The sequence below is a fragment of the Arachis stenosperma genome, chromosome 9 (genome assembly GCF_014773155.1).
Source record: "Arachis stenosperma cultivar V10309 chromosome 9, arast.V10309.gnm1.PFL2, whole genome shotgun sequence".
Taxonomy (NCBI): Eukaryota; Viridiplantae; Streptophyta; class Magnoliopsida; order Fabales; family Fabaceae; genus Arachis; species Arachis stenosperma.
In genome coordinates this window covers 160,701,338-160,723,127 of record NC_080385.1, presented here as the reverse complement: position 1 = coordinate 160,723,127, position 21,790 = coordinate 160,701,338, and the positions used below count along the sequence as shown (strand labels likewise).

At 31.3% G+C, this 21,790-nt stretch overlaps 1 protein-coding gene across 1 annotated transcript; it reads right to left on the bottom strand.

The window, feature by feature from the left end:
- Positions 1 to 17,815: 17,815 nt before the first annotated feature.
- Positions 17,816 to 21,181, bottom strand: LOC130948233 (receptor-like protein EIX1). The gene is made up of 2 exons (XM_057876945.1): positions 18,007 to 21,181; positions 17,816 to 17,929 (listed from the first exon to the last, which is right to left on the bottom strand). Exon 1 carries the CDS (start codon positions 21,081 to 21,083, stop codon positions 18,018 to 18,020), a length of 3,066 nt encoding a protein of 1,021 aa, XP_057732928.1. The 5' UTR covers positions 21,084 to 21,181; the 3' UTR covers positions 17,816 to 17,929; positions 18,007 to 18,017.
- Positions 21,182 to 21,790: the final 609 nt, after the last annotated feature.

Here is a 21,790-nt window from a genome sequence, read left to right as displayed (position 1 = left end):
TTAGGTCGATTCTAAATAAAAAATTATGTGAGGGATGATTTCGATTCCGACCCCAAACATTAGGGACCAAAACAATACTTATCCCATTACATAACTGCATTACTATCTTTAAAAAGATTGTACAAATAAATTTAAATAGAGTCGTATTTATCAACCATATTATTCACGTCCTTCTTACAGTCATCACAAAAGTATGTATCCGCATTAGTTTCAACTTTCACATTGCAAACACAGGACTTATAACATCGATATAGAATAGGATCAACTACAAAAACAGTGGTCAGAGCAACATAGGATCCAACCTATATAAAAATAATGTGAAAGTCAAACAACAAAAAATATATTAAACGCCAAATAGTAATTTTTTATAAGACACTCACATTTGCAGCATCACGCATCTCCTTTATTGTCTTTCTATGGAATATAAAAATCATCCTCAGCAATATTAGCCGGTTTGCCAAAAAGTACAATAAGTACGATGAGTTATCAAAGCATGTTGACATAATATCCTTTTCAAAGCATCACAGTATCAGAAAATATCTAGTTTTATCAAAAATCTAGTAACATACATAATGTCAAAAATTATTTTTAATATGGAAGGAGAGATTGTGTTTTGGTTGAATATTGACATTTGAAGTATATTACAGTATTGTGGAAATTATTCAACATTCCCTTCACGTGTTGCAACACGCCCCCCACGTGTTGGCTAAGATGTTGCCACGTGTTCAATACGCCTCCACGTGTTGGCCAAAATGTTGCCCCGTATTCAACACGGCCTCTGCGTATTGATTTCTTACCTAAAAAAATCTACCCATCTGTAATTACATCAAATATTTCCATTTCTAACAAAAACACCAATATTTTTTCATATAAAAAAATTAGCCACATAATGTTCCGCAGAACATAGTACCTATATACAATAATCATTGCTAAAATCAATTTTACAGTTATATATGATATAAAAGCTACCAAATGAAAAGTAACCAATTGGCAAGTTAAAACCTTCCTGAATGATCACACCTGTCTAAGAGATAATAAAAACAGGACACCAAATAGAAACTGGGTGGCTAATAAGTTGGTGACAAAGTTAAGAAAATATCCCAATTTTAGGAACTACGAGGCTACGACATTCTTCAAGACAAAATATGATTTGTCACTTAATAGGAATTCAATATCGCAGGCACTTTCTGATGCTAAGAATGTAGTTTATGGTGATGCGAAGGAGCAATATGACATGGTGAGGAATTATGGTAAAACTCTGTTGAAGACCAACCCTGTATCCACAGTTCAGATATGCACAAAGCCATTGCCTAGTGGTGAGGTAATTTTTGAGAGAATGTACATCTATTTGAGTGGGTGTCATCCATTAATTGGAATTGATGGTGCCTTCTTGAAGACAGTATTCGGGGAGCAAATCTTATCGGCTGTTGGATAGGATGCTGATCACCATATATACCTAATTCCGTGGGAAATTGTGGAAGTGGAGAACAAGGACAACTGGAAGTGATTCCTAGAGTTATTACATGAAGATCTTGGTGACTACAAGACTCATGGATGGAGCTTCATTTCTGATATGCAAAAGTTAGTCCGCTAACTTCACCTCTCTAATCTTATATATAGTGTAAATTGTTATGTTGTTTGTTGCACTTTAATATGGACATCATTGGTAGAACATGATTAGTATAAACTATAATGTTTGGTGTTGGATTAATTTAGATACACGATGCTTAACTAGAAGGACTATTATGGTGAACGTGGTGTAAATTTAGGGACTATTATGGTGAGCGATTAGTAAAGTTAGGTCCATTATGGTGAATGATTATTGCTATTGGATATATATTTGTTTGTAACATGATTTGTGTTGTCTTTAGGGATTACTACCTGCAATGAAAGAGGTGATGCCTGACGTGGGTCACTGTTTCTGCGTGTGGCATTTATGGCAAAGTTTTAAGAAACAATGGAAGGACTTGGAGTTGAGGGATTTACTATGGGAGTGCACACGAGTAACTACCTTTCAAGAGTTTAAGGTATGGATAGTGTGGTTCAAAGTATGTCAAAATTCAAAGTGTCTCTTAGTTAATTAGTTATATTATACTTGTACTTTGTCCTTATTTTATAGTTATGCAAAATTTAATTATGCATAATGTTAATATCTCTAAGTTCTTATTCTTTAAGATAACTGTATTCAAAATTTTCTCTTCACAAGGAATACATGGATAGGATCAAGAGACTAAACGAGGATGCATGGACGTATCTTGACAAGTGGCCTAGAGAGGCATGGACGAGGTCACAATTCAGACACTGACCGAAAATAGACTCTATTTACAATAATGCATGTGAGGTATTCAATTCAAAAATTAAGGAAGTAAGGAGAAAGCCAATAATTACTCTTTTAGAAGAGGTGAGGATTTCGTCATAAGGACTATGGCTAAGAACAATGTCAAATTGAATAGTCATTTGGGGTTATTACCACCAGTAATTAAAAGTAGGCTTGAGAAGATAAGGAAGGAGTCCATAAATTGGCAAGTTATCTAGGCTGGAGATATTGGCTATGAGAAGTTTGAGGTTCATGGGCGTCCTACCAACCATGTGGTTGACTTGGGAAAAAGAGTGTATACTTACTAGTTTTGGATGTTGACAGGTTATATTTTCTAACCCAGTTCATCAAGTATTTCATGAATTGTTGCTTATTAATGTTGTCTTATACAATCTTGTATTTTTTAATTGTTTTGAAATGATAATTTATAGGAATTTTATGTGTTCATGTTTGTGCTGCACTTGCTAGAGTGAACAAGCACCCAGAGAATTTTTACCATAAATTGATCACTATGAAATTTTACAAAAAATCATACAAGTACCACATTAATTTTCTATCTGGCCAATCTTTCTGGGAACAAAGTCGGTATAACAGGCCATTGGCACAACCAATCAAGAGAATGCCAGGAAACCTTTAAACAAAGAGGAGGAAGGATGTCGATGAAAGCACCAGTTCTACCAAAAAATCTAAGCCTAAGTTCGACCATGAAAAGACAACTAAGATAATTCACTTGCAAGTACTGTCTGCAAAAGAGTCATACTAAGAGAGGGTGTAAAAAGAAGAGGGTTTTTGATGCTGCTCAAACTGTATCTGATGATGCTGTAACTACAAAGGCTATTGAAGTTGCTAAAGATCCTAAGAATGCTACTGCTTAGGCCACTGCAACTGCTACTACTGTTGCTATCTCAGATGCCACTATTACTACTACTACATCCACTGATACTGCTACTACATCCATTGCTACTGCTACTACTACTGCTATTGGTATAGTTACTACTACTGCTACGAATAATGTCCCTACAACAAGTACTGCTGTTCTAACTGATTATGCTTTAAAGATTGATCTGTCACAGCCAAGTTCTTCTGAACTAGAAAACTCTCAAAAAGTTTAATAATAATTCTTCACTAAATTTTTTTATTAAGTCTTCGCTAATAACTCTATAAAAGGTTTAGGTCTTTGGTAGTGGCTTATGAGTTTGGGTTATTCTTTCTTGTATGTCTTTTGTGTAGTTAACTGAAGCAAGTGCTAAACCAGCCACAATACCTAAATTATCTCTTAGAAGAAGATCACCACCTACAACACCCTCTACAGTAGTGGATCCAATGAAAGGAGCAAGTTCAGCCACTACCTCATGCTTCACAAATTTTCTAAAGTTTGTACCCACTCATGGATTTAAGCACCCACTGAAGAAGTGAAACGTAAGACTAGGATATAAGTTTTGTGACTTAGTACTGTTCATCTTTTGTTTAAAAAATTGTGACTATGCTCACTATAAACTAGTTTGTTCATGTTGTTAAGTTCAGCCACTACCTCACGCTTCACAAATTTTTTAAAGTTTGTTCCCACTCCTGAATTTAAGCACCCACGGAAGAAGTGAAACTTAAGACTAGGATATAAGTTTTGTGACTTAGTACTGTTCATCTTTTGTTTAAAAAATTGTGTCTATGCTCACTATAAACTAGTTTGTTCATGTTGTTAAGTTTAGTCAAGTATGTCATATTACTTGCTTTTGTCAAATACTTATGACTGCATTGTGTAAAAACTATGAATGCTTTGTGGTATTTTGATTTTATTAAGTAATACTATAGATGGTTTGAATCAACCTTGCTATTAATTATTAACTTGTATTGTCTATTCATTTTACATGATATTATATTATATAAAAGTAACATCAATAACAGAACCATGGAGTCCACAGAGCCACAACCACAACAGATAAAATAGACCCAAAACACTTTCATTTATTATATATTATGTTACATTTCCATGTTCTCAACTCTTTAACAGCATCATTCCTACAAAACAACAACTACCAAAAACTCAAAATCAAGAACTTGAATATTGAATTTCATATTTCTAAAGTCTGCTTCCATTTTGTCTAGTCGCCATGCAAAGTTCATTTTCATTTTACCATTATCATCTCCTGGAACAGCTTTTTCAGTCAGCTCCTCTTGCACACAATTTGTCCAAACGAATAAGCCACACCATTTTTTTCACTTGTCTGCAAACAACTCTCTACAAATTAATGTGACAATCACAAAAAATTAAATTACAAAGAAGTTACCTTCACTCACATTATAGTTGAGACAATAAAAAAAGGACTTGTTAGGATGTGTCTCTATCGCTAACCACTTAAGCATAGGGCGACAACCATAGCCGCACCACTCTGGAACCCGCCCATGCTTGCTTCGCGTTGTGCTTCTTGTCCAGTTCTCTATGGATGATGATTGGTTCGAGCTTCCTGCAATTTTGCTCCCAATTCTTATCATGGAGGACGACTATTGATGATTTGATGTAGACAAGAGATAAAGAATGAGACATCGATGGACAGAACCAGAATGAGAGGAAGTAGAAGAAGCTTTAGGGTTTATAAATGGGACATGGACTAATTTAAAGAATTGTAAAATACTATCCACATCATCTATCTGTTATGTAGATCCTAGGTGGCAGTGATTGTGCCACATCAACAAATCGATTGTTGACTCATGCCGAAATTTAAGTGAAGGATCAGTATGTAGTTTAGAGCGCAATTTTAAAGACTAAAATAGTGCAATTGAAATTTCAAAAACTAAATTAATATACGAACTGAATTTAAAAGACCACTATGATAATTTAGTCTCGTACAATTCGATGAGCTTTAGACTCGAGCCTTAAGGGGAGAGAAGGAACAAGATGCCTAATAAGAAAATAATTAGGAAACAATATTCCATAAATAATGGTTTCCATCCGTTAGACTTTTAGGATGCATTATATTTATATATAATATATTGTTTATGTGCTTAATTTTTTTCATGTTTGTTAATTTTTATCTTGCACAAAATTGTTGAAGTGATTAATATTGTTAATTTTTTAAATTGTTTAAATTAATTTGTTTTGTGATCGTTGAGAATTATGTTAGTAGTTCTAATGTATTTGACGTTTATGAGGTGAAGAATTAAAAGTAAAATTCGCAATAAAAAATTAACACAATCAAAAGTTAGCAATTTACTTATTTTTCATTCAGATAGATTAATGATTAATACATCTTAAATTTGAGCACTTTCTAATTATTTATTGTTAGTCAATAAATTACTATATACAAAATTTAATGAAACACTAAACTCATCACTCCATCATTTTAAGTTTATTAGTAACCTAATTTTTCTTTGCACTTAACTAGGCTCACAATGACCTTATATCTTAAGAGCCCAAACTTTAGTATGCAGTACCCATTCACCTCTTTAAACAGAAAACAAAAACAAAAAATGAGACCCAAAATAAAACAAAAGTAAGGACAACCCCAAAAAAAGGAGAAAAGAAAAAGGAAGTTGTACTCTTCTACTTTCCAGATTCCTCAAGTAAGCAAGCAGCAAAAGAAACATATAGTTATGCTTGGTATCTCCATTTCAAGCGAGGGAGTGTGGGGGCACAGTGATGAGCTGTATTATATTTGTATTTACTCACAATGATCATATTTTTGGTTCGAGAAAATCAAGTGAAAATTTTTATGGTATCTTTTATTCTTGAATATAACTCCGCCTATATTACACTTGCGGTACATAGCCGGTCCCAAGCCCGGATAAAGAAGGAGGGTTGTGTTAGGTCTTCGACAACCAATATAAAAATATAGCCGAACCCCCATGACTTTTATTCTTGAATATGGCAAGCCTAAGTGGAGATAAAGATCATATCCTCATTGTATGAATTTATGATGATCTAATCCAGTTCGTTCAATACTTCAATTATATATTACGGTTCTTTAATTAGAAGTTTAATTTCGATTCCAATTTTGGAGTCAAACAATAGAATTTACATATGGGTGGTTCCATCAAACACAAAAGATCTAATAACATGTAACGCTTCAAATTCTAGACTTGATAAAATCAAGTGTCAAATTACATAAAATTGTGTTATATATTTCATGAATAGAAGTAGAAAGTACGTAAGTGTAAATGAATAGAGAGTAAAGGGGGGAAATTTTCTCGAGCACTTTATATATATATCTTGTTGGTTTTTGGATGGAATATATTCTCCATTATTATTATTATTATGGATTCTGGATGTAGCTACAGCACTTCTACTACTACTACTACGTAAATTCCGGAATAATGGAAGGTCACTCTTACTGCATATACATGTCAGTATGTAGAATGAATATATAGGATCAATATTCATATCAGATCCAGTAGTTGAGTGTAATAACTACAGTTCTAATCTGTACACCCCAAAAACAAATAGTTATTATTAGCATAGTTCATACATTTTGTTCTTTTCTCTATTTCAATAGTTCTATGTTAGTCCAACTAATTATAACTCAAATGACATAGTCTCTCCATGCTTATTTAGGTAGTGTTTGTTTTGAAGTACTGAGACAAAGACTGAGAGACTCATACTCAATATCATGTTTGTTGGTTCAGAAACTGGTACTAAAATTTCTGTCTCTGTCTCTAAAATTTCAATATTTCAGTACTTTCAAAAAGTAGAGACACAGGAGACTAAAATTTTTAGAGATGGAGACTGAAACTTTAATAACATTTTATATCTAAAATATTCTCATTTCAATTAATTAATTCTAATTTTACTCTTTGTACAAATTAAATTAGAGTTTCATTCTTGTTTCAATTTCTGTCTCCTATTTTGCACCAAACAAAATATTAAGATTTATTTCAATCTCTGTCTCTTAGTCTCTGTCTCTCCACCAAACATTACCTTAGAGATCGTAAGTTCGAGTCTCATTGCTAATTTTAGAAAAAAAAAATTGTTTTGTCACACGTAGAAGCATTTGATGTTATTGACTAATGAAGAAAAGAATTGATCGAAAACTATATTAACAAACAGATATAAACTTTACAGATGAAATTGTGTATTAAAATTTTTTTGACACTAAAGTATTCGTTTTTAAAAATTTTAGGAACACTCCCTGATTAGCTAATTATTCTTAAAGATGTTATAATCTTTAAATAATAATAATAATTAATGATAATCATTATTGTTAAGTAATGTCTAATGTTGAAAAAGAATTTAAATGGTATGTCTAGTTAAATTTGGTCAAACGCTTAACCCCCTAAATTTAGAATCTGTGTCTACACACCCGTGTCTGCATATATTAATTAGTTGTATGCTTATTAAAGTTCAAGCATGCACTATTCTTTTGTTTTAATACTGTTGAATTAAGGGCTCAAGGAAAGAGCTTTCATGTCCAAAACAATAATATATAGAAAACTTAAGGGTATTAATCAAAAGAGTATGGTTTTAAATTTTTCAATATATTTAATATATAAAAAAACTTAAAAGAATTTAATTAATATTTTTAAAAATATATTTCAAAAAGAAAAAGGTTTAGAATACTTAATAGTAACTAGTTAGACATAATAGTGTGTGAGCATTGAATTGTACTATGAGTATAATAAATAACCTCTACCCTTTACAGCCGCACATAAGGCGATTGTCTCTCAACTTTTAGCCAAAATTTGTTCACTTACTTATCTCTCCGACAAGAAAATATTTTTTAACACTAATTTGGTGGGGTGAGCGAGTCACATTACAAGTAATTTAAATTTCTAAACTTTTCAAATTTCTTTTAAATGTTAATATTGTATTATTCCCAAAGAATATCTATTTCGATTGCTAATTATTCAAATAATAATTAATAATATTTCAAATGAATTATGTTATATTATTAAATAAGTAATTTTCGTAAGATATATATTAGAATGTATTAAACATATATAAAATAATACATGTAAATAAATATAAATATATAGTAGTTAATTTTGTATATATATAATTTTTTTTACAATTATTTTAATGTACTATTAGGGTAAATCAATTGTATATTCAATTACGGAAAATTACTTCAACAAAATTTATTATTTTTAATTTTGTTTAAATTTAATTTTGATATATAATTAGTGTAAAAGAATTTTATACATAAATTTAATTATATAATATTACTTTAACAAAGATAATTATTTTTTACATTGATTACATAAATAATTATCTAAAAGAATAGATGTGATTGAAGGGTTGTATAAAACATATATTTTACATTAAAATTAAACTTATAATTGTATCAAATTAACAACATATAAAATATTTTTATAATTATTTTTTGGATTTAGCTAACATATGTGGTAAGAACATATGATAAGTTTATCATTATTGAAAGGTTTTAATTTTTTTCTTTTAATAAATGTATTGAAAAATTAATTTTTTTTGTATTTTTTATAAAAAAAATTTTAATTTATAATCTTAACATGTGATCGTAGGACATAAGTAGGGGACTAGAGGTATTCACAGTGAGATTTTGAGTTAAAAACTCATTTGATATGAATAATAATTTTACTTGTGGTTGGCGGTGGTAAAATGAGTTGAATCCGTTAGATTAAACCGCAAAAAAAAAAAGGACCGAGACGAGATTTTAAATTCGTCAAATTTTAAAAATTCGCCAAAATTGCAGGCTAATGCAGGGCAGGGCGGGCTGTCATCTTTTTATTTTCTAAAAATATTTCAGTGAATTTAAATTGTATAAATACTTAAATAAAAAATTATAGTTTTTCACAAACTCTAAACACTAACAACAAACACACTCACACATACCATCCACAGCCCACCTAACCCTTCCCTGACCCTAAGCTTCAGTTCAGCTCCTTCCTCGGTCCTCGTTCCTTGGCTCTTCAGTGTTCTAGTGTTCCCAGAGCTCTCTGTGCCTACAGTCTTGTCTCCTCCCTCGTCAGTCATCTGTCTCGCAGCGTATTCGTCACACAATCGCGATTCGCAGCGACGCTATGTTTTCTCACTGCTCTGCGTCGTGTCTTCAATGTCTTCAATCTCGCAGTGTATCTTTCTTGTCACCAGTCTCCCACATTGCCTGTCCCGATCTCATCCCATCAATCGTCACAAAATTGGAGTCTCGGCGGCATTGTATCTCATCTCGCCTCTACTTTGCCTTTCGCTCCTCTTTCCTCCTCTGCCTCTTGGCGACATCTGTGGATTATGTGTTTGTTTTATTATTACTATGTTTAAGACTTTAAGATTTATTATTTATTAAGTTGCTTTATTATGCTTAATTTCACAAAAAAAAGTTATTATGGTTAATTAAAATTTTTTATGGATTAATAATTAATTTAAGATATTATTCTATATATTAAAAATGAATTGGACGAAATAATTTTATCATAAAATAAAATAATCGTTAGTATGTCAAATTAAATTTTATCATAAAAGAAAGAGATTTGTAAAAAAGATTTTTTTTAAAAAAAGACATAGGGTGGAGTAGCAAGTTGAACCTATATTAGTTAGGCGGGATAGGCCGGCCCGCCTCATATTTGGGCGGCTTTTGCCGGTGCTGGGCGGGCCAACCCTACTTGTGGTGCAGTTTGGATTGAATAATTTTCTCTAGACAATCCGGTCTAATTTCAAGCGGTTTGGATTGAATTGGATTTGTGGTTTTGTAAATTTAAAAATAAAATATACATAACAAAATCTCAACATCAAATCTTATTAGATTTGTAGTTTTATAAACTAAAAGAAAAATTAAACATATATAACAAGTCTCATATCAAAACTTAAATAACCAACAATCACATAATAAATGGCAATAATATTTTGAGAAATCGACGATAACATAATAATAGAAATAAAATTATAAGTTAGTTAAAATAAATAAATAAATAAATTTTTAAAAATTTATAAAATATTTATTAAATAATAATAATAATATATGAATAAGATAAAAAATAAATAACAAATTGAATATATTATAAACAAAATTTTAAACGTGGTAATAAAATAATAATATTATTTTATATTATGTAGTTTATATTGGATTTGATTAATTTATTTAAATTTTAATCTAATTCATGCAATGTTTTAAAAATAAAATCTAAATAAGTTTAAATTAATATAATTTTAATTAATTTTTAATTTGAATTAGATTACATGAACAATTTAATTTATATCGGTTTAATTTAAATTCATTAATTAACACATAAGATAGATATTTGTTTTTATGTTGCTTACTCTTACATTTTATATTATTAATAACACTAAAACACCTATTTGGGAAGTGGATAATATTAGCATTGAATTGTTATGAATCTGAAGAGAAGTGAGAGTAATCACATGCACTGATTACAAAACACAATCTTGTAATTAATGGTTCCTAGTTCCTACTTAATTAGCTTCAATTCCTACCGTCTTTAACTCTAAAAGAGTTTGTCCCTAATGTCTGTCCCTGTGGCCTCACAGCACGTGGGCCCAACAGTAATGGCTGCCTCTCCTTATTTTGCTTCAATTTCAATTTTCATGTTTGTGGGGCCCCCTCTCTTCTTCACCTTCTCATGGTCCAACTCCTTTATTATTATCTCAACAAAACCCAAATGCCTACCCTCTATTTCTATTTTATATTTATATCATGCACTACCCGCCTCATTCATCAATTCCTTCCTATGTTTCTTTAGACTCCTATATACACTACTAGCAACGTGCCAAGTGGATCCCATATTCCCATTAATTTCCATTTATAATAACCAAATAAGTCTTAATATATAATTAATAAAAAATATTGGTAATTAACAACATTTTTAAACAATATAATCCAAAATTTGTAGGAAAAACAAAATAGTAAGCATTTTGCATTATGCATGTTTTTACACAATTCACTTGATTATTATTTCAGTTATAATAATGCTATATAGGTTATTGGAGTAAAATAACAATAATTATTTGAGGATTTTGATATCGAATTAATTAATTTTAAAAAAAATATCAATTAAATTTTTTATGTTAATAAATAATAGATATATTATGTTCTTATGTAAATTTAACATTGGTGTTTATGTATACTATTCTAAGATATTACCTGAATTTGAATTAGGATGAATTTGGACGTAAGATCCAAATGTCTAAGGTTGATAGTTTCGACTTGTTCGTTGAGACGATAGTTCTTTTGATGTCTTCGCTTGAACAGTAGTGGGAGGCATGTGCACCTACAAGAAATTCTAATACTTAAGTTAGCAAGAATTTAAGTAAATTTTAGGTAAGATTGAATTGAAAAAAACACTTGAGTATTATATTGAGGTATTTATATAGTAATAAAAAGAGATTTAGTCATTTTTTAGAGATAAATTTTGAAGATCACGAGTAATTATTTACTTACAAAGTAAGAAGTTACTCCCATGTTTAAGTTGGTTAGTAAAAAAATCTTTTAACTTATTCTCCAAGTGGATCAAATACAGATTAGAAAACTTGTATCTAAGTCGGTCAAATCCGTGCGAATGAGGCACGTGGATTATGTTCATTATTATTGGGCTGAATTTGATTGGCTCAATTTTAAATGTTACTCATTCGTTGTTAGATATAAGCATGTACTATTTATTATAGTGAGTATCTGTTTTTTGAAAGATTATCAGATAAATACTAATTGTTGGAGTGAAACTTTACTTGTTTTATTAGAACTCAAGATAAATAGAAAATAATTAATAAGAATAACAAATGTTTCACTGTCTAAAACAACATTATTCTCATATTTATGTAACAATAACAATACACGTCATTGTAGATAATAAAAGCATAAAACACATGACAATTTCATTTTGTTTCATGCATTATCTATTAATAAAAGAACATAATATATCTATTATTTATCATAAAAAAATTAATTAGTAATTTTTTAAAAATTAATTAATATAAAATCAAAATTATTAAGAATTTAATTATTTCTTTACTCAATAATTTTTGTGTAATTATATTTAATTTTCCTACTATTTGTTGACCAAGGACCAATTCCAATTAGGAATTGGTAAGGATATATATGACATCAGCTCATTGAATGCCCTAGTAGACTTGAGTCCCATAGTCATTGATGAGCGACGACATAAATATATTTTCATGTTTGATGTTGCTTTGAGACTTATATAAGCACAAACAGTTTCACACTTTCAGTTTCCTTAGTCGGCCATTAATTTCCATATTGGCCCACACATCCACCTAACCACACAACAATCACCCTATTTTCTCCCAACATATTTATATTTTAATTTCTTACCACGATCATTTCCTAATATTATTGATTTGGCAATACCCTTTTGGCTGATCTAAATATCTTTTAATTTGTAGGAGTAATAATAATAAGAATTAAGAAGAAAGAACAAGCTCCCTAAGGACCCGTTCCAAACTTTGCAAAGACCTCTTATTAAATGGCCTCTCTTCATTTTCATTCTTGGTCGCTTCTATTTTTATTTGGATAATAATAATAACAAAAAGGACCATGGCTACTACTATAAACTACAAGAACTACTACAACTATTGCTACTACTAAATACTTCATATATGTTTTGTCTCATTTAATGCCACAAAGCCTAATAACAAGAAATATGGTTCTTCAATTCTCTCAAACCACATGACCCTGCATTTACTCTCACCCATGTTTCCACGCACATACACTATTATCCCCCTCCTCCTTCTTTCAACTTCAATCCATTCATATTCATATTCCTCCTCCTTCATTTATTGAGAATAATATGAATGTGATGACATATTAAAGGATCTTGCATTGTTCTCTCCTACCTTAGCTTAATTAATATTCTTCATTATTAATCCCTCCCTTTCCCTCTTTCAACATTTTTTTCCTCCTTTTAACAAAACCAACCTCTCTCTCTATCCATTTCTTCATTCCCTTTCTTGGTTTGGACACAAGGAATGGATAGAAGGCATGTGCATGTGCATATTTTGGTAGTGATGATGCTCTTTTTGCTTATATATTTGGTTGGTCATAGTTATGCTTCAAGACACATTATTACCACTACTAATCATCGTCGAGTTTTCAAAGTGAAGCCTAATAAGAAGGTTCATTATCAAGCCTTGCCTCCAACCTTCTTTAGTTTCTTACCAAAAGCAATGCCAATTCCACCTTCAGGGCCTTCAAGGAAGCACAATGCAATTGGATTACAAGCTTCATTAGGGACTCCATAGAAGGATACATATATATCTTAATTATTATATATTCTACTCTTCCTTATTAGCTTCTTATTTTCTTCTACCATCTTAATACAAAAAGGGAAGAAGGAAAAAAAAAGGTAATTATATATGTATATGTTTTCCTTTTTTTTGTTTATTTTTAATTTAATTAACCTTTTGTTTTTTTTTGTTTTAATTTCCTTATTTTTCCCTTTTCTTTCTGATTATTATATTATTATTATTATTATTCTTAAGATCAGTTTCAAGGGGTAAAAGGAAAAAAGAAGCAGCAGCATGTATGAGAGGGTAAATTGTCTAGTTTTTTAGCTAGAAAGTTTTCATCAATTCATAGCTTGTAATAGAATCCTTGTGAAGTTGAAACAAAATTAAAAAGTACTATTTTGTTTTGGAGTTTGTCTTAAAGATAAAAGATCTTGTACTTGAAAGCAAAGAGTTAAAAAAAATAAATAAATAAAAAAGAAAAGTGACTCAGACTTTTGCAAAGTTGATGGATATCTACTACTTTCAAATTTCAATTCGTTCCTTCTTCAGTTTCTTGCAAGTAATCTCTTTTATTGGTTTGGTAAACAAAATATAGCAAATTAAAGCTGCCATTATAATCTGAAATCTTCCTTTTGGAGAAATTATTAAGGAAAAAAAAAAACAGAGTTCTTTTTTTTTCTGTCCCATAAAAGTAGCGAGGTGCTAGTGTATGTAATAATGATTGATTGATATTTTGGTTTGGAAATCCATGAATTGCCGGTTGCAACTTCCAAGTTGAGTTGTTCTAAATAAACTTGGAATAATGAAGTTAATTATTATTTTGTGTCTGAAAATCTGCGGTTTGAATGCGTGCAAATCTGAGAAAAGGTAGCAACAGTAGTTAAGAGTGACCATACATTCTCATAAATTTTCGGGAAGTGACGTTCGATTCGTCTCTTAGTTTCATTTTGATTTTATTTTTCTTTTTCTTAAGTACTAAATCAAATAAATTAATAATTATTCGTACAAACAATTTTTATTTGTATTTGCTAGCTTTTATTTCTACACTACTACACCTATATATTCATTTTAAACAAGTATGTTTCCCTGTAATTTCGTTTTGTAGTTTAGGAAAATTTTTAAGTGTGTTAGTAGATTGGTGTTTTAGTAATTTTTAATTATTAATTTTAATTATAAAAAATATATATAATTAAGATCAACGATTAAAAATGATTGAAACATCAATGTATTGATATATTTAATTTTTTTTATAATTTATTCGATTATATATAATCGAATATAATTTAGAGTACGGTTATGTTTTATGTTCGTTTAATCATATATATAATTTGATATAGTCACCGTACAAAATTGTTTAATTAAATTTATAAATTTTGATAATTTTTTAAACAATAAATTTTAAAATTAATTATTTTTATTAATGTCATAGTACTAATTAGTTATATGTATAACCCTTTTTATAAAAATATAAAGACCAATAATTTTAATTTATATTAATTAATGGTAATATTTTTAGTCAATAGTTTAATATTTTTAGTTTAATAGTTTATTATCGAATTTTTAGTCAATATTTTTAAATATTATTAGCTAATTGCAGATAAAAATAATAAAGTATATTGATTTTGTAGTATTATTTATTTTTTTCACTAATAGTGTATGAAATAATAATGAAAATGAATTATTTAGTTATTGAAAGACTTTTTTTTTTGAGAAAAAAAAAACGTGAGACGTGTATGTAAAGACTTTTAATGACAAGAGAGAGATAGTAAAGAAAAATATATTTTCCTATATATATATAGAGGGACAAATTAATAACAAGTATTCAAGTAATGACTTATTATGCCACTCTCTTCTTAATCTGATGTCATTTACACAACTTTCAAACACATTTAATAAGCTTACGCATTTTTTTTCTCCTGTTAACCTTCTAAACGTTGACATTTCAAAGAGTTGAATCTTTGGTTAAAGAATTCGGTACGGTATTATATATCTTATGCACTTTAATGCAAGGTGGGGGTTGAGATTCTATATAATGATGGGTTTAATTAATGATAGTTTAATTAATTTTGTACAATAGGATAGTATAAAACAAAATATGTGACACATTAAAATTGAGTAATGAATCTCAATTTGTAAGTAGATTACACCGGCAGGTTCCTGAGTTGTCCACGTTTCCTCGACGTAGAAGACAATGGAAATACATTACATATACTAGGTCCTAAAAATTAAATGATAATCGTGTTCGGTGGGTGAGATTTTTCATGTCATAAATTTCATATATTAATTTAATTTAAACCTAGCTTTGAAGCCATGTGAAACCCGTCAATTACAATGGTCAATTTCATGGACAAATGCACATGATTGAGAAGCACTAGTTATATGAGAATTGAGAAATAATGGTACCTTCTTTTTTTAACACCAAAATAAATACTAAAATAGTTATTAATAAAAATATATACTTTTATACATTTAATTTTTTTAACAACAAAATTAATCTTGCTATGAGAAATACTATTGCTTGTCCGAATATTTCATTCCATAATTGTTGTTAGGTGGAAATTCAGGTTTAGTCGACTTCACGTGAAATTAATAGTTGAGAGTCATTAGATAATTTGAGTGATTTGACTAAATTTTTATCTACCGGCTCTCAGCTATTAACTTCACATGAAGTCGACTGCATCTGAGTTTTCACCTTGTTGTTAAGATTATTTCAAAACATAGAACGTTTCTTATCCTTCATTAAGGGAGGACAAAGATTCTAACTATGAAATGAACAATAGTTAAGAATATTAGTAATAATGGATATATATAATATATAGAACTACCCATGTTTTCAATCGCTAATGCAAGCAAGTCAAAGGTGGTTAAATAATATTAAAGTTTTCGTGTTAGGGAGACAAATGTCAACTCTCAAATGGGTTTGGTTAAACAAACCGGGCTTCTTGCTCAATTTCCACACCACTATCAGAAACTCCCATTGAAATCTGGGGAGCTATTTGATTTGGTGAAGAACAATTGGACATGAAATTAGGGTTGCATGGCGGTGCCAATATGAGAAGTAGTTTATGCTTCTTCAATTACAAATAAGTCATATGTTAGCTAACACACATTATTGTTTTTTCACTTAGTAATAATGAGTTAATGACTCTTGCATCTTGGAATTTTAAGTGTTACAATATTACTCTCAAATGATTTAATTTGCTTTCATTAGTGTTAACATTTTGGAAAATTAACTGATCAATTCATTAATCTTTTGTAATTCATTTGCTAGGAACATAATATTGAAAGTTTAAAAGTTTTTTTGTGTGTGGAATTATTATTGTTGTTATCTCAAGCATTAGGTTAACTATTACTTTTTAGGCCAAGAACTTTCTTGTCATTATTGATATTGACTATTTGACTTATTATATAAAGGCGTTTATTGTATACATTATGTTAGTTTTCTTACTCCCTATTGTTTGATTTGGATCTTTATTAGCAAACAGATAACACAAAGAACAAGGAAAGACAAATTTATATTCAAGATGCATGAAATTTTGTTGTGTTGCTTGATGTCTTTATATGATATAGCTTATTGCTCTTTACTTTATATATATGAATGATTTAATTTGTCTACCAATGAGGACCATTTCTGCCTCAATCTCTATCGTCCATTTTATTCCATGTCATATCATATATATACATGCTAATGTGAATGTTACTTGACTAGTTCTATTATTATGCGCGTGTATACTTGATCAAAGTAGTAGTCACTACTCAACCACGAAACATCATCAATATTTTACATAATCCTGATTTGACCTGGTTTTTTTTTTTCGCGATATTCTCCAACCTGACATACCAAAGACTAATTCATCGCGAATCTGAACTCCATTTATGATGAGTTGCTGCATGCACAAGGCAGAATTTAAACCCCCGATACTTGTTTAAGCAGACGAATAAACTGACTATTCAACTAATCCAAGTTAGTTTGACCTAGCTAATTAGTAGTTAATTTTTTGACAGCTAACTAAATTAGTTTCACTACTTCATAACCCTTTACACTTGTCCACAATATACTGGGCTTTGAAGTTGAGCCCAAGCCCATTTCGTCCAAGCCCCCAAAGTTTCGAATTAGTCCCACACTATTCTGTTATTATCGTTAGCTATCAAGTTTCAAAGACAATTCTTGAAGCTTGAGGGGTGCGCATCACATGGGAATTGATCTCAAAACACAAAATAGAATAGAGCAGAGCAGAACAGAACTACTATATCTGATAATCTGAGAACTTGAAAAAAAATACAACATATAATACTCAAAATACTCAAAACACATTAAGATTAACAATTTTATTACAGCAAAAGATGCATTCATACCACTAGTAAGAAAAAGGTTCAACAACAGCATGCTGAGAACCAAATTATTCCATTGGGTTTATTGATTACAGTAGAAGATGCAAAAGTAGGAGATCCTGCAAGAAATTTCAATTTCAGTACATGGAAAAGTGTTTGAGAATAAGTCTACTTTCAATACAAGAAAGAAATCTACCTGTTCATCCTCTAGCCATAGATTCTGGTGACCAAACTATTCAAGAACGTGGAGTAGGGTTCTCTGCAAGAGGAGATGAACAATACTGAAACTATGAAGCCACAGAAGCCTGTGAAGAACCCTAATCCCATGCTCATGTATAATGCCTCCAAGAATATTGAATTCTCATCACTCACTTGTGCTACTGGCCTCTCATCTTCTGTGGTTTCTTCTTCACATTTCTTGTTAAGAGGTTCTCCACACAGATTGGGATTTCCTTCGTAAGCTGAAGGATCGAAACTCTGCAGTTGCGTTCCAATTGGAATTTTGCCATCAAGATCATTGTTTGACAAGTCTAACATAGCAAGACGATCAATTTTGGAGAGACTTGAAGGGATTCTGCCGGACAAATGATTTGTTGACAAATCAAGAAACTCTAGTGATTGTAAGTTCCCAATGTTAGAGATGATTTCCCCATTGAGACTGTTCCTTGATAAGTTCAATAAAACCAATCCAAATAACAACTCAATTTCCTTCGGTATTTCACCTGTGAGATGATTACTTGAGAGGTCAATTCCTGTTAGAAGCATATCTGCATTTTTGAAGGAACGATATGCGCTTTTCCATGTTAAAAACAGGTACAAATTATATTGTCCAACCAAAAAGACACCTACTCCAACTTTGTATGCATACTGATGATTCATTGGTTCATTTGAGCTTCTAGCATCTTGAGTCATTGCAGTAAAATTCTTTATGCATGTTGGAATCCCTCTTGATAATCTATTTTGCGAGAGATCCAAAACTTGAAGCTTTGTTAACAAACACAGACTTGAAGGTAGGCTTCCATTGAAGTAGTTGAATCTTAAGCTTAGGATTACTAACTGTTTTAAGCTTTCTCCTATCCATAATGGAATTGGACCATAAAACTCATTTTGTCCCAGGTCCAACCAGGTCAACTGGGAGCAATTCTTCAAGGAAGGTAATTTTCCAGTGAAATTATTGTTTCTTAAAATCAAACCCTCCAAGTTTGTTAAGACACCCAATGAGAAAGGAATATTTCCTTCAAGTTTGTTATTGCTCAGGTCAAGAAATTGTAGTGAGTTTAAATTATTCCAACAATCAGGCAACTCACCCTTCAATTGATTGTTTGATAAATCCAAAATCCCCAAATTCATGGCTGTGTTATTGCCGCAAACAAATGATACTATATTTGAAAATCTATTGTTGGATAGATACAAGGCACTTGCTTGCAACCAAAACCGTGGAATGGAACCCTCAAATTGATTTGAAGTCAAATCTATTTGAGGGTAAGATAACTCAATTGGGAGATTTGGAATTGTACCACTTAGATTGTTCCCTGAAATATTGAAATTATTCATTGTCAGCAATTTTCCCCACAACCAGTTCGGCACAGAATCCAGATTCCTGAGATTTGCAATATCAAGCCAGCTGAATTCATTTTGATTCTTGAGCCAATGTGGAAAATTAGAATCTACCGTGCAACCTGGTATAATCAAACTTCGTATTTGGAAAGGTGGAACCCAGCGGGCACTAATCTTGATAGTCAACGAGCTACCTGCTATGTCAAAGGATTTCAATTTGGAGAGGTTAGTGAAATGAGATTCAGTGATGATACCTTCAAGAGAATTTCCATTAAGAAGCACAGTCTCCAACTCAGTAAGCAATCCCAGGCTTGTAGGTATTTCTCCATGCAATTCATTATCTGAAAGCCATAACTCTTTCAAAGACGAGATGTTTGAAATGTCAGGCAGCATGCCATGAATTTTATTTCTCGATAAATCCACTTTTTGTAACGAGCTACTGGTGCATCTTGAAGAGTTGTGAATAAAACTCGAAAGATCCCCAGTCAAGCTATTGTTGAAAGCAGAAAATGATTGCAAGGTGCATATATTCCCTAAGGATTTTGGAACAGCACCTTCTAGATTGTTGTTTGAGAGTTCAATACTTTCAAGTGAATGCATTATGCTGCCAAAATCATCAGGAATGGTGCCTCTTAAGATGTTGTCGGAAAGGTCAAGCACTTGGAGATTAGAGGTGAAGTTAAACACCCAATGAAATATAGTTTGTGATGTCAAATAATTCCCAGACAGATCAAGTATAGAAAGGGAACTAGAGAAATTCAAACTGGAATCAGACAATGGAAGAAAATGAGAATCAGAAAGGCCACACCTGCTTAGCCTCAGTTCTTTTAGACTTGGAAGCTTTCCAAGGAACTGGAGTGAGTGTAGAGAAGAATCATTGAGATTAAGGACATCACTCAAGTCAAGGCTTGTTAGAGAGGAGAGATTTGACAGCCACTGAATACTGCCATGATTTTTACCATGAACATTGAGGTTCTGATTGTAGCGAAGATCAAGATGCTGCAGCTGGAAAAGATTCCCAAGTTGGTGGGGGATCACTCCTCCAAGTCGGTTGAGACTAAGATCAAGATGCTGCAGTTGGGAAAGATTCCCAAGTTGGTAGGGGATCACTCCTCTAAGTTGATTGCTACGAAGATCAAGATGCTGTAGCTGTGAGAGACTTCCAAGTTGAGAAGGGATTGCTCCATCAAGAAGATTGAAGCTAAGATCAAGATACTGCAGTTGCGAGAGATTTCCCAACTGTGATGGGATCTCTCCCTCAAAATAAGGTTCTCCAAGAACATAATCGGAGAAAGCAGCAGAAGAGAGATTAAGATAGCATAGATTTGGGAAAGAACCCAAGAATGGTGGGATGTGAGTAGTGGCATTATTTGATAAGCAAGTGAGGTCAAGATACGACAAGTGTTGGAGGTCAGTCAAGGAAGGGCTAATTTCACCGCTCAAGTAGTATTGTGGTTCAGAGCAGTGAAGATCAAGCCTCTCAACGTACCCAGTGTCATGGTTGCATCGAATCCCCTTCCATTTGCAGCAATCATTCTCGTCTTTCCATGAAGACAAAATGCCATACTTATCATGGAGGCCTTGTTTGAAGTTGAGCAGAGCAAGTCTCTCCCTCTCTTTGCACTTCTTTTCTCCACCCTCTGTTGCTGCATGGTTGAATCTTAAATGCCATAGCATTACCAACAAAACAAGCAGTTTCAGGATATAGCCACCCATTATGTATTCAAGCCAACAACAGTATAATTGTATAACCTTCAATTCTTAGAAAAGCTAAACATTTTAACTGTCCCTTTGATAAAGAACTTATAGCAGATCACGACTCATCGTGTTTCCAAACACTTGTTAGTAACTTAATATTGAAAGTTTGGAAGTTTTTGTGGAATTATTTTATTTTTATTAATACATGTATATCTAACAGTCCAACATATTTTCGTATATAATGTAGTTATTTAAACTACATTAGACTTCTGATATCCCTATTATTCTTATCTCAAGTATTCGGCTATTACTTATTAGGTCAAGAACTTTCATGACCGAGATTATTTACGTTGAAGATTTGACTTATATAAAGGCGTTTATTGTGTCTATTATGTTAGTTTTCTTACTACCTATTCTTTAATTTGGATCTTTATTAGCAAAGGGATGACAAAGAATAAGGAAAGACAAATTTATATTCAAAATGCATGAAATTTTGTTGTGTTGCATGATGTCTTCATGTGATATAGCTTACTTGCTCTTTAATATATATGTACATATGATTTAATGTGCCTACCAATGAGGACCATTTCTGCCTCAATAATCCCTATATCATGCATTTTATTCCGTACCGTATCATATATACAATTATACATGCTAATGTGAAGTTACTTAGCTAGTTCTATTATGGGCGTGTATACTTGATCAAAGTAGTAGTCACTATCCAA